The 13225-nt window shown below is 54.1% G+C and overlaps 1 protein-coding gene across 2 annotated transcripts; it reads left to right on the forward strand.

The window, feature by feature from the left end:
* Positions 1-8759: 8759 nt before the first annotated feature.
* Positions 8760-10722, forward strand: COMMD5 (COMM domain containing 5). Of its 2 annotated transcripts, none has more exons than XM_038555109.1 (2): positions 8760-8848; positions 9627-10722. In XM_038555109.1, the coding sequence occupies exon 2, from the start codon at positions 9676-9678 to the stop codon at positions 10348-10350; it is 675 nt and encodes a 224-aa protein (XP_038411037.1). In that variant the 5' UTR covers positions 8760-8848; positions 9627-9675; the 3' UTR covers positions 10351-10722. The 2 variants fall into 2 exon arrangements, with proteins under 2 accessions (XP_038411037.1, XP_038411038.1); XM_038555110.1 differs by having other exon boundaries at positions 8782-8848; positions 9585-10722.
* The last annotated feature ends 2503 nt before the right edge of the window (positions 10723-13225 follow it).

Genomic DNA, 13225 nt, shown 5'->3' on the forward strand with positions numbered 1-13225 from the left:
GGATAGCAAGTTGATGGAGATCAGAGAATAGATCTTATTTTACTTTTTTCTCTCCAGTGTGCCTTGAAATAAGTGTTTGTTGAATTAAATCAATCAAAGATAAAAAAAATACTGAAAATAGGGACAACTGGGTGGCTCAGCAGTTGAGCATCTGTCTTCCACTTAGGGCGTGATCCCAGGTCCAGGGATTGAGTCCCATATCAGGCTCCCTGCATGGAGCCTCTTCTCCCTCTGCCTGTGTCTCTGCCTCTTTCTGGGTGTCTCTCACGAATAAATAAATAAAATCTCTTTAAAAATCCCGAAGAAGTTCATTATGCTAGAAAACTGTCAAGTAATATGTAAGGCGTATATAAAACAGCATGAAGATGAAAATAGAATAAACATTATGGAACATTTACAAGTTCAAGCATCTAAATAGGAGATTATGGATAAAGGTATATAGATTCTCCCCACCCCAAACAAGAAGGGAATATAAAATCAGATATTTGGATTTTAATATCAGGCTTCAGGAGGAATGAAATGCACTTCTGAATCTTGCCATGCCTCCATGAAGCCATAAAGAATAACAAGGAGAGGACACTGGGGTGGCTCACTTGGTTAAGTGTCTGTCATGATCTCAGAGTCCTGGGATCAAGCCCCACATAGGGCTCCCAGCTCAGTAGGGAGTGTGCTTCCCCTCTCCCTCCGACAGCCCTCCACCACTCATGCTCTTTCTCTCAAATAAATACAATCTTTATTTTTTAAAAAAAAGAATAACAAAAACAGATGAAAAAGAGAAACTTTCTGACATCAATGAAAAGTCATCAGAAAAACGTCATGAAGCAAATGAAGACTGTTACCTAACATGCCGACATTAACTAAGAAACAAACAAAAACTTGAAGCTATGAAGGGATCCACAAGCAGAAATACCAGAACTCAGAGAAGAGATGGCCAGACTCTACGGGGTGATGGCCACCCAAGAGCAGAAAACAGATTGACAGACCTAGAAAAGGAGGGGACAGGAAAAAAATTCTCAGTGAAGGAACGGAAGGACAACAGACGCTACACCAAACAGAAATAAGTACATTTTAAAGGACTGGAGAGAAAGTGACAGATGTAGAAGACAGACAAATGTGTACATATTTGGAGTCTCCCAGGAACACCCGATAAATGGAACAGGATGAACAATTAAACCCATAATAATTAAGCCTATAATTCAAGAATAGTTATCTGAAGCAAAATACCTGAATCTACATATTGAAAGGGCAAACTATACACCAGGACGAACTGACCCAGAATAATCAATACTGGGGCACTTCCTAATAAAATTCTTGAGCTTCCAAGACAAAGAATTTTGGGGAGCATCTGAGTGAAGAGGCCAATTCATTTATTTTTTAAAGATTTATTTATTTATTTATTTATTTATTTATTTATTTATTTATTTATTTATGAGAGAGAGAGAGAGGCAGAGACACAGGAGGAGGGAGAAGCAGGCTCCATTCCGGGAGTCTGATGCAGGACTCAATCCCAGGACCCCAGGATCCCGCCCTGGGCCAAAGGCAGGCGCCAAACCGCTGAGCCACCCAGGGATCCTGAGGCCAATTCATTTATAAGGGAAAGAGAACGGGTTAGTGTCAATTATATTCGATGCCAGAAGATGAAGGGATCAAACCTATAAGTTATTCAGGAAAGAAAATGTGAGCCAGGGATTTTACATGCAGGCAGCCTGTCCTCAAGTGTAAAGGCTGCATTCACTCTGTGGTCCTAAGTATGATGGGTAGAGACGCTACTGGACAATCTGTCCCACCCTCTGCAGAAAGCCTAAATATAACACAAAATCAACCATCTGAGGGTACTGGAGTAAACAACATGCCAACATGCCCTGGTGGGGAGTGCAGTAGGGAAGGGCAGGAGGGAGAGCAGGTAACTGCCACTCCCACCGTCTGCAGCCTAAAGCTGAGCATAGTCTTACTGTGCACAGCGGCAGGGGCACGTGTTGAAAAACATGCGGTGTTTCTGGCCCGGGGATCCAGAGATGAGAGGCCAGACACTGCGAACGCTAAAGATAATGAAGGGCTCCTGGAAGGGAAAGAATCCGTGGTTTAGCACCTGCCTTTGGCCCAGGGCGTAATACTGGAGACCTGGGATGGAGACCCGGGCTCTCTGCATGGAGCCTGCTTCTCCCTCCTCCTGTGTCTCTGCTCTCTCTCTCTCTCTCTCTGTGTGTCTCTCATGAAAAAATTAAAATAAGAAAAGAAAAGAAAAGAAAGAAAGAAAAGAAAAGAAAGAAAAGAAAAGAAAAGAAAAAGAAAAGAAAAGAAAGAAGAAAATAAACTAATGGCTTCATACAACCAAATTTGAATGTGCACAAATTTGGGGCACATCACTCATAACAGCCTTTCTAAATAAGCTGCTATAAGATAAACTCCACCCAACCAGAAGTTGATGGAGAATATTTTGGGAGAAAGGACAGGGATAAACTACTTAACTGTAGATCTAAGGCACTAACAAAGGTGGGGGTAAGAGTTACAGTCAACAAAACCACAAAACAACCTACAGATGGGAGAAACTATTGGCAAATGACCTCTCAGATCAAGAGCTAGTGTCCAAGATCTATAAAGAACTTATTAAACTCAACAGCAAAGAAACAAACAAGCTAGTCATGAAATGGGCAAAAGACATGAACAAACATTTCACCAAAGAAGACCTAGACATGGTCACCAAGCACATGAGAAAATGCTCCGCATCACTGGCCATCAGGGAAACATACATCAAAACCACAATGAGGTCCCACCTCACACCAGTGAGAATGGGGAAAATTAACAAGACAGGAAACCACAGATGTTGGAGAGGATGTGGAGCAAGGGGAGCCCTCCTGCACTGTTGGTGGGAAGGTGAACTGGGGCAGCCACTCTGGAAAACTGTGTGGAGGTTCCTCAGAGAGTTAGAAATAGACCTGCCCTATGACCCAGCAATTGCACTGCTGGGATTTACCCCAAAGATCCAGATGCATTGAAACGCCGGGACACCTGCACCCCGATATTCACAGCAGCAATGTCTACAATAGCCACATTGTGGGAGGAGCCTCGGTGTCCATCGCAGATGAGGATAAAGAAGCTGTGGTCTGTGTATATGGTGCAATGTTCCTGAGCCAGTAGCAACGACAAATACGCACCACGTGCTTCCACGTGGAGGGACCTGGAAGGTATGATGCTGAGTGAAGTAAGTCAGTCGGAGAAGGACAAACATTATATGGTCTCATTCATTCGGGAAATATAAGAAATAGTGAAAGGGATTAAAGGGGAAAGGAGAGAAAAATGAGTGGGAAAAATTAGAGAGGGAGACACAACATGAGAGACTCTAACTCTGGGAAACAAACAAGGGGTAGTGGAAGGGGAGGTGGGAGGGGGGTGGGGTGACGGGCACTGAGGGGGGCACTACAGGATGAGCACTGGGTGTTATGCTACATGTTGGCAAATTGAACTCCAATTTAAAAAAAAAAAAAAAAAAGAGTTACGAAGTGTTCTTTGCAGTCTTTGTGGTAAACATCATCCTTCCCTCTGCTCTCCTGCATACACTCAAGAGACAGTTTTAGCTTTTTTTCTTTCTTTCTTCTCTCATGGAGACAGCCAGAGAAAGCTGGATTTTGTGCTCAGCGTTGAGGGGATCCAAGCCCAGCCCCTGCTCTGTCTCAAAGTTCCTGGATCATACTTGTAATTTTTTAAAATAACTGCTTCTGTTTACACTCCCAACAACGTGCACAAATGCTCCAATTCCTCCACATTCCTGTTCCTGTCAACATTAGTTCTTTCTTTCCTTGTGTCCTTTCTTCCTTTCCTTCTCCTCCTCCTCCTTTTTCTTTTTTTTTAAGATTCTATATATTTACTCATGAGAGAACCAGAGACCCAGGCAGCAGGAGAAGCAGGCTCCCCGCGGGGGCCCGCTGAGGGACTTGACCAGGCCGGGATGGTGACCTGGGCCCGCAGCACGCAGGGTCCAGTCGCGTCCTTAAGGGGGCGGGCTGCTATCTCCGCGTGGCTCCGATCTGCATTCCCCTAATGATTGCTGATGTCGCCCGGCTTTTCATGTACTTATCGACCGTTTGTACAAATTCTTTGAAGTAATGCCAGTTCAAGTCTTTTGCCATTTTTGACTCAGGTTGTCATGGTTTTTGTTGTTGAGTTTTAGGAGTTAACCATATAATCTGGATATTAATCCCTTACTGTGATCTATGATTGACAAGTTTATCTCCCATGTTGTGTGTTGCCTTTGTACTATGTTGATAGTGGGGTTTGTTTGAATTTTTTTTTATTGGAGTTCAATTTGCCAGCATATAGCATATCACCCAGTGCTCATCCCGTCAAGTGCCCTATTTTAATTTTTAAAAAGTTTTTATTTTAAGTAGGCTCCACGCCCAACATGGGGCTGAAACTCACAATCCTAAAATGAAAAGTCACATGTTCTACCAACTGAGCCCCAGGCACCCCTATTGATAGTGGTTTTGATGCACAATTATAATTTTTTATGAACCGAAATTTGTCTATTTTTTAATTTGTTGCCTGTGGCCTTTGTTGTTGTATTCCAGAAATCACTGGCAAATTCAGCATCATGAAGCTTTTGTCCCATGCTCATTCGAAAAATTTTGTAATTATAGGTCTTACATTTAGGTCTTTGATGCATTTTTGAGTTAATTTTTGTATATAGTGTTGAGTTCAAGTTCATTCTTTTGCATGTGGATTTCCCAGCACCATTTTTTGAAAAGGCTGTCCTTTCTCCATTGAATGATTTCAGCACCTTTGTCAAAAATTATTTGACCGTATCTATGAAGGTTTGTTTCTGGTCTCATATTTCCATCATTGCTTCATGTCTGTTGTAATGTTAGTACCACACTGTTTTGATGACTACAGTAAGTTTCAAAATCAGAAAGTATGATCCTCTGGCTTTGTTCTTTGTTTTCAAGACTGTTTGGGCTATTTGGGTCCCTAGAGATTCCATATGAACCTTAGGATGGGACTTCCTGTTTCTGAAACAAAATGTCATTGGGATTTTGATAGGGATAGCATTGAATTGCTTCAGGAATATTGACTTTTTTTTAAAGATTTTGTTTATTTATTAGACAGAGAGCACAGGTGGGGCGAGGAACAGAGGGAGAAGCAGACTCCCCACTGAGTGGGGAGCCTGATGTGGGACTTGATCCTGGGACTCATGACCTGAGCTGAAGGCCACCCAGGCGCCCAAGGAAGTATTGACATCTTAACAATATTAAGTCTTCCAATACGTAAACATGGGACGGAGAGAGAGACGCAGAGACCCAGGCAGAGGGAGAAGCGGGCTCCATGCAGGGAGCCCGATGCGGGACTCGATCCCGGATCCCAGGATCATGCCCTGGGCTGAAGGCAGGGCCACTCAGGCATCCCTATTTCCACTTTATAAAGGTTTGCTGCTGGGTCTCCCTAACATGCCTTTGCAGGCCTTATAGACCTCACTTCGTAACGGGAGGTGTATGCGGACACATAGCCACTTGATGTCCCATGGTCAGCATTCTTTTCCTACCAGAGTCCAGGAATATGCCAAGACCTCTTTCTCAAATGACATATAATTCTCTTCTGCAGATGGCACAGCCATGCTCATGCCCAAATCCCAGGACTCTGTCATTCTACCATTCTCCCCATATTTTCCAAGCGCTTGCATCATTGCACCTCTCACAGCATTTCCTCCCATTGGGTCATGCGGCCAGGTCACCACGGGTGACCTGCTTAGCAACCGAGTCACCATTTTGTGCCAGGGACCACCTACTGACCAGGACAGTGTCCTCCTCACCAGCCAGTGGGTTAGGCAGTCCCAAGTGTTCTCCCGGTCACCCAAGTATGGTTCATTTGTGTTAGTCTGGGTCCTCCAAGAAGCAGACACGAAGACTGGATTAAATATGCAAATGTCAGGGAAAGATCTGGCATGAGAGAAAATAGGGAGTCAGGGAAGATGGAGAGAGCTATCAGACCACAATTCAGGTCTGACGCAGAGAGAAAAGTTTGGGTGAAATCATCCCAGGCTTGTCCCATCTAAGCAAATTATTGAGACCAAGTCGGCCACCTGGGGACCCTGTGTATTCCAGGAATGGGCCTGCCCTAGTGTCCCTGCCATGCGCAGTAGCTGGTGGGGACCAGCCCTGAGAGGTGTGGCCTCAGCACGCCAGGGTAAGCTTCAGAGCTCAACCACGGAGCTCTTCGTTAATGAGGTTCCTGTAGTTGCAGGCGCGTCCAGAACATTCTCCCGGCCACCACAGTTGCCAAGCAAGGTATCTATTGCGTCTTTGCCAGGAACGGAAGAGCACAGGGGTTCAGGAAGCTGCTAGTGAAAATGTTCACTAATGAAATTCTTGTTTCCCTTTTTTCCTCAGTCTGAAAAGTGTAAATAGGGGCAGTAATGGGGGGTCTGTGCACAGACATGTTTGGGAGTCATATGAGACACGTGATAATGACATGTGAGAGCGGGGCAGAGGCGGCAGCCCTGCCATGGGGGTAACGATGGCCATGCCAGGCCCATGCAAAGAGCAAGGGCAGACCGGGGAAGTAGGGGCAGCCCCACAACCTAAGGACTCGCTCCTACTCCAGGGGCCAGTTGTCACTCCCAGTTTGTCACCGGTGCTTCTGAAAAACCAGCTGTAAGTCAAAGGTTCCACGACTCCTCCTCAAGTTTGATAATTTGCGAGAGTGGCTCAGAGTTCAGGAAAACACGTTGCTTGCCGGATTCCCGGTTTATTATGAAGGATGTGACTGAGGAACAGCTGGTTGGGAGAGCAGCACAAGCGGAGGGCCGAGGATGGGGCCCTCCGTCCCCTCTGACGGCGCGCCACTCTCCACATCTCCGAGTGTTCCCACCCCGAAGCTCACTGAACTCCGTATCATGCGGATTCTTGTGGAGGATTCGTCCCATGGGTGTGATCGATAATAAGCTTATTTTCCAGTTCCTCTCCCCTCTCTGGGGGACGAGGTAGGAGAACTGAGCATTCCAAGCTCCTACTCAGAGCCGCTCAGGAGCACACTGAGAGTCACCTCATTAGAACAAGACACTCCGCAGGGTGTCCGGTGGCTCAGTTAGTGGAGAATCCAAGTCTTGGTTTCGGCTCAGGTCACGATCTCATGGGCCACGAGACTGAGCCCCGTGTGGTACTCTGAGCCCGGTGTGGTACTCTGAACTCTGGGGAGCCGGCTTGAGGGTTCTCTCCCACCACCCCTCACCCCACTCCTGTGCGTGCCGTCTCTCCCTGTCTCTCAAATAAATAAATAAATCTTAAAAAAAAAAAAGACGGTCCTATGACCCAGGAAATTCCAAGGGTTTTGAGGGTAACTCCTTAAAGTCCTATCACTTTGGAAATTACAAGGTTTTTAGAAGTTTGGTGTTGAACTGCAGTCAACAGCTAAATATTAGCAGGAACTTGGGGCAGAAACATATATGTGTTTCTTATTATTTCACATTGGGAAAACTGGATGTCTACATGCAAAAGAATGAAATTGGACCCTTATCATATGTAATATGCAACAATCAACTCAAAATGGATTAAAAACTTAAACATAAGGGATCCCTGGGTGGCGCAGCAGTTTAGCGCCTGCCTTTGGCCCAGGGCGCGATCCTGGAGACCCGGGATCTAATCCCACGTCGGGCTCCCGGTGCATGGAGCCTGCTTCTCCCTCTGCCTGTGTCTCTGCCTCTTTCTCTCTCTGTGTGACTATCATAAAAAAAAAAATAAAAAAAATAAAAAACTTAAACATAAGACTTAAAACCATAAAACTCCTAGAAGAAAACGTAGGGGGAAAGCTCCTCGACATTGAATGCTTGTGTGTGATACCAAAAGCATAAGCAGGAGAACAGACCGCGAGGCCCTCCCCGGAGCAGAGGCGCTGCGATCCGCTGTGCTAAACTGAGGCGCCCCGGACCGCACCGGAGCCGGGAGTGCACCGCTGGGGGGCGTGGGGGGAGGGCGCCCCCTGCTGGCCTCCAGGCTCCGCGCTCACCGAGATGTCCCATGAATTTTCACATCAAATTGAACCCATTTTGGGGGCGCCCGGGGGCTCCGCCGAGGAGCGCCTGCCTCCAGCCCAGGCCGTGACCCCGGGGCCCGGGATCGAGTCCCGCGTCGGGCTCCCTGCGTGGAGCCTGCCTCTCCCTCGGCCTGGGTCTCGGCCCCTCTCTGTGTCTCAGGAATAAATTAAATTATTTAAAAAAAAATTGAGCCCATTTAAAAAAATTTTCTATTTATTTATTCCTGAGACAGAGAGAGAGGCAGAGACGCAGGCAGCGGGGTCTGCGCGGCGGCCTCGGCCCAGGACCAGCTCCCCGCAGCAGCGGCGCCGGGGCCGGGGGACGCGGCGGGTCCCGCGTGTTCTCCGATCTCCACCTCCGCACGGCGTGGCCCGGCCTCCGGCCCGCGTCTCCCCAGCGACCAGCCAGCGACGCGTCCCCGCGACGACCGCCGGCCGCCCCAGAGCCTCCTCTCCGACTCCTCGGCTCAGTTTGAGGCTCCGCGCCTCCCCTTCACCGCCGTGAGCGAACGGCCCGAGAGGCAGCGCACACGCCGCCGCCGCAGCTCCCCGGGAGGCCAAGCAGCCCCACGGCGGGGCGGCCGACGCGCAGCAGCGGGCGGGGGAGCCGGGACCCCGCAGACAGCGCCCCGAGCGCCCCGGAGCCGCCGGCCGAGGCCGACTGCCGCGCCAGACCACAGAGGCCCGGGTTCTCCCGCCGCCCTAGAGCCGCCCGGAAGTGGCCGCCGTCGCTTCCGGAAGTGGCCTCCGTCGCTTCCGGGGCCCGGGGCCGCTTCCGGCCTGGAGGCGGCGTGGCCCTCCGGCAGCTGCTGCGCGCGGTCCTCTGCAGGTGCGGGGGCGTCGGCTTTGGGGGCGGGGCTGGGGCCCCTCCGCGCGGAGCCGCGGCCTGCTCCCCGTTCACCGCGCGCGGGGCTCCGGAGGCCGCTCCCCGGCTGCGCACAGGCCACAGGGCCGCCCCGGCGGGCACGGCGCACGGCTCCGGCCCTGGGATCCTTGGGCTCGCGGGTGGCGGCGAGAGCGCCAGCGGGGGCAGCCGGTCCCGAGCGGCGGGCGGCCGGGCCTTCCCGGGACATCGGGCGTGGGCGCGGCCAGGAGACCCGCATCCCTCCGGGCGCCCCGGGGAGGCCCCAGGGCCAGCCCCTGCGACGCGCCGTGACATCACACCGCCCTCCCGGCCCCGCGGGTCCCGGTGCCGTCACGTGCCTCGGCCCCTCCCGCCCGCGTTGTGGGAACAGGCCTGCGTTCTAGTCCTGGGGCGGTTGTGTGTGGGCCTCAGTTTCCCTGTTGGCTCCTGCAGACCTTTGGGGCGGCTCCGCCTTGGGTGCTGTAGGGTGGCAGGTGGCCGCGGCCTGGCCGCCCGCCCCTCCGCTCTCGGGGCTGCGGTCGCTGCCCCCTGCTCCCCGTGATGTGTTCGAGGTCTCCGTGAGCCTCCTGTTGGCCGGGCCTCCGCCCGCACCCCGTCCCCCCCCCTGCCGACGCCCGGGCGCCGCCACCCGCTCTCAGCGCCCCCCTTCCCGCTGTCAGCGCCTTGAGGCCGCAGCGTCAGTCCTCATTTTCTGGCCCAGGGCACGCGGTGGTCACGGCTTCTCTTCTCCCCGCCCTGGCAGCTGCGGCGGGGACTCTCCTCGGGGCTTCCGACCGGCCGGAGAAGCAGCCATGTCTGCCGTGGGCGCCGCAGCGCCCTACCTGCATCACCCCGGCGACGGGTACGCGGGCCGGCTGAGCTTCCTGGGGGCCCAGCTCCCCCCGCAAGTAGCTGCAATGCCGCGGCTCCTGGCCGACCTGGACAGAGGCACCTTCAGAAAGCTGTTGAAGTTGGTGGTGAGCAGTCTGCAGGGAGAGGACTGCCGGGAGGCCGTGCAGCGCCTCGGGGCGGCTGCAGACCTGCCAGAGGAACGGCTGGGTGCCCTCCTCGCGGGCACACATACGCTGCTCCAGCAGGCCCTCCGGCTGCCCGCCGCCAGCCTGAAGCCCGATGCCTTCAAGGACCAGCTCCAGGAGCTCTGCGTCCCCCAAGACCTGGTCACAGACTTGGCCAGCGTGGTGTTTGGGAGCCAGCGGCGGCTCCTCAACTCTGCGGCGGGGCAGCGGGGGGCCTGGCTGCCCCGTGTCGCCGGCTTGCGGTGGAGGGTGGATGTGGCCATCTCCACCAGTGCCCTGGCCCGCTCCCTGCAGCCGAGCGTCCTGATGCAGCTGCAGCTGTCGGATGGGTCAGCCTACCGCTTCGAGGTGCCCGCCGCCAAGTTCCAGGAGCTGCGGTACAGCGTGGCGCTGGTGCTGAAGGAGATGGCCGACCTGGAGAAGAAGTGTGAGCTCAAACTGCAGGACTGACCGGGCTTGCAGCCCCACCGCAGTCACGTGGGAGGAGCCGGCCCTTCCTGGAGGCGTCCTCAGTGAGATGTAAGAATCTCATCATGTCCTACTCGGTTCAGTTGAGGAGGTTGTATTTTCCCTTTTTATTGGAAATAAAGCAACAACAAAAAAAAGTGTCCTGGGGGATCCCTGGGTGGCGCAGCGGTTTGGCGCCTGCCTTTGGCCCCAGGGCGCGATCCTGGAGACCCGGGATCGAATCCCACATCGGGCTCCCGGTGCATGGAGCCTGCTTCTCCCTCTGCCTGTGTCTCTGCGCCTCTCTCTCTCTGTGACTATCATAAATAAATAAAAAAAAAAGTGTCCTGGGAGGGCATCACACTGCGCACCCCTCCCCTGGCTGTTGGTCTTGTTCCTGGGTGAGGGCACCTGCTGCGCTGCTGAGGCCAGTGTGGTTCTGGTTTTGATTCCCTCTGGTGTCGAGCTAAGGCCCGTCTGCGGACACCGTTTGGTCACTCGGTCGGGCCTCATGTAGCATCTGACCTCCCTGCCCACTTGCTTTCGGGAATGCTGTTTAGCGTGGGCATTTCATTCCCTGGCTTCTGTCCTTGACCTCATGGAGCCAACATTCTAGCGGGGAGGGGAGACCTTACAAAGTGACTGGCAAAGCTTGTCAGAGGAGGGTAAGTGGTGCCGAAATAGAGCAAGGGGGTGGCGCCTGGCGGCCTTGGGAGATTGAGCCCTGACTCCTGTTTCCACTCGCTTCATCATCTCTGGGTCCTGGGATCACGACGTGTGGGGCTCCAAGCTCAGTAAGGAGTCTGTTGAGATTCTCTGTCTCTGCCCCTCCTCCCACTCGCACCTTTTTCTCTAAAATATTTGCCAACAACGACAACAAAAAGGGGCGCCGGGGTGGTGCAGTCGGTTAAGCAACTGCTTCGGGCTCAGGTCATGATCTCGGGGTCCTGAGTTGCAGCCCCGTGCCAGGCTTCCTGCCCAGCGGGGAGTCTCCTACCTTGCTCTCCGCCCCCCCCCCCCCCCCAGTGTTTCTCTGTCTCTCTCATAAATCTTAGGAAGAAAAAGAAAGAAAAGAAATAGAGCAGGGTCCCAGGCATGGAGGCGGGATAAAGCGCTGGGCTGTCCGTTTAAGTTGGGTCCCGTGGGGGCCCTCCTGGAGGCTGCACTGTACCCGAGACGTGGAGCAGTCGGCGGGGCGCTGCTCGCGGTGGGCGAGCTGTGGGGGCTGGGGGGGGCCCGGCCTCTGGGAGAACGGCCCCCAGTCCCGAGCCAGGTGGGTGAGTGATGGGTGCTTGCTTGAGGTGAGGGCGGAGGGCCCGGGCAGCTCTGTGCCATCACGGAATATCCCAGGTTAAATGGCTTAAAGGACAGATTTCTGTTTCCTGACGGCCCTGGAGGCTGCAGGGGGAGGTCGGTGCGGGAGGAGGCCTCAGCCAGCCAGCCTCCACTGGCCCGGGGGCCCCACAGGGAGCCTGCTTCTCCCTCAGCCTGCGTCTGTCTCAGGAATAAGTAAAATATTAAAAAAAAAAAAAAAAGACCGCAGCCCTGTTGGGTCGGAGCCCCTGTCGCACGTCGCTTAGCCGCATCCACCCGCAGCGGCCCCTCCGTCACACCGGGGGCTAAAGCTTCAACACAGCTTTGCAGGGGACACAGTTGGGCCCTAGTGAGAGTGCACAGGTGGCAGCGGGGTCCCTTGGGGCCTGGAGTGGGCGTGTTCGGGGCCGCAACCTGGGTGACGCCTGCGGTGTCCCTGCCTCCGTGCTCCCCCCGCATCCTGGATGACAGCCCTAGTGGCTCGCAGGAGCTTCCTGCTGCTGAGCCCTTTCTGCCCCCCGCTCCTCTCGTGTGCGAGACCCTCCTGGGACGAGGCCAGTGGGGCAGGAGCAGAGGCCGTCCTGCCCTGGGCTCCCACGGCCCCACGCGGGGCGCCCCGAGCTCTGCTGCCGCCGGGCTGCTGGGCCTCCGTGCCTGTGAACGACACGCGGGAGCAGACACAAGGCCCCCAGGCCACCGTGGCCACATCGCGTCGGTGAGACGTGCTTGGGGAGGACGAAGCCGCACGGGGAGCCGCCTCCAGCTGTGGTGGGAGAGGGCTCCTGCCCCTGAGGGGGGCCCACGGGGGCTCAGGGGTGCAGGAGGCATGGGGAGAGGCCTACCCGCGCACTCGCAGGCTCAGCACCGGCACCTGCTGTCCCTGCACCTGCTGCACCTGCACCTGCTGTCCGGCCCGTGGGGGGCAGCGCTCTGCTCAGTCCCCCGCTGCTGCCCGAGGGCACGCGCTGTGCTTTGTCCACAGCGATGGCCAAGAGCAGGGACGGTGTCCGGTCCTGGGAGGGGGGGGGCACGGCGGCCGCCCTTACCTCCATCTCCAGTGCCTGGGAGCTGCGGGGCGTGACCGGGGCGTGACCTGCCCGCCGCCCGGGGGCGACCGTCGTGGGCCTGGCGGCCGCGGCGCAACAAACACCAGGCACAATCCTGTCCAATAAAAAGGTTTTAGTGTCGAGGAGATTTTAATTTCATGTCACAGAATCATTTCATCTTCGGTCCTTTAAGGCCACACTCAGGACGCTGGGTCCACACAGGGCCCGTAGGACAGCAGTTGGTAGGCTGGGGGTGAGCCCCGTGCCCAGGCCGCCCCACCTGTGCTCAGTCCTCCCACTGCCGGATTCGAGGGCCACCTTTGCCTCCAGGCCCGCACAAGGCCTTGGATGCAGAGCGGACACTCCCACTTGGAAGATGACCCTTTTCCATTTTCTGGATCTTTTTCAGATCTCTGTGGAAATCTTTTTTTTTTTTTTTTTTTAAATAATCTCCACACTCAACCTGGGGCTCGAACTCATGACCCTGGGATCAATCAAGTCACGCGCTCCACCTGTGG

The sequence above is a fragment of the Canis lupus genome, chromosome 13, assembly GCF_011100685.1.
Source record: "Canis lupus familiaris isolate Mischka breed German Shepherd chromosome 13, alternate assembly UU_Cfam_GSD_1.0, whole genome shotgun sequence".
Taxonomy (NCBI): domain Eukaryota; kingdom Metazoa; phylum Chordata; class Mammalia; order Carnivora; family Canidae; genus Canis; species Canis lupus.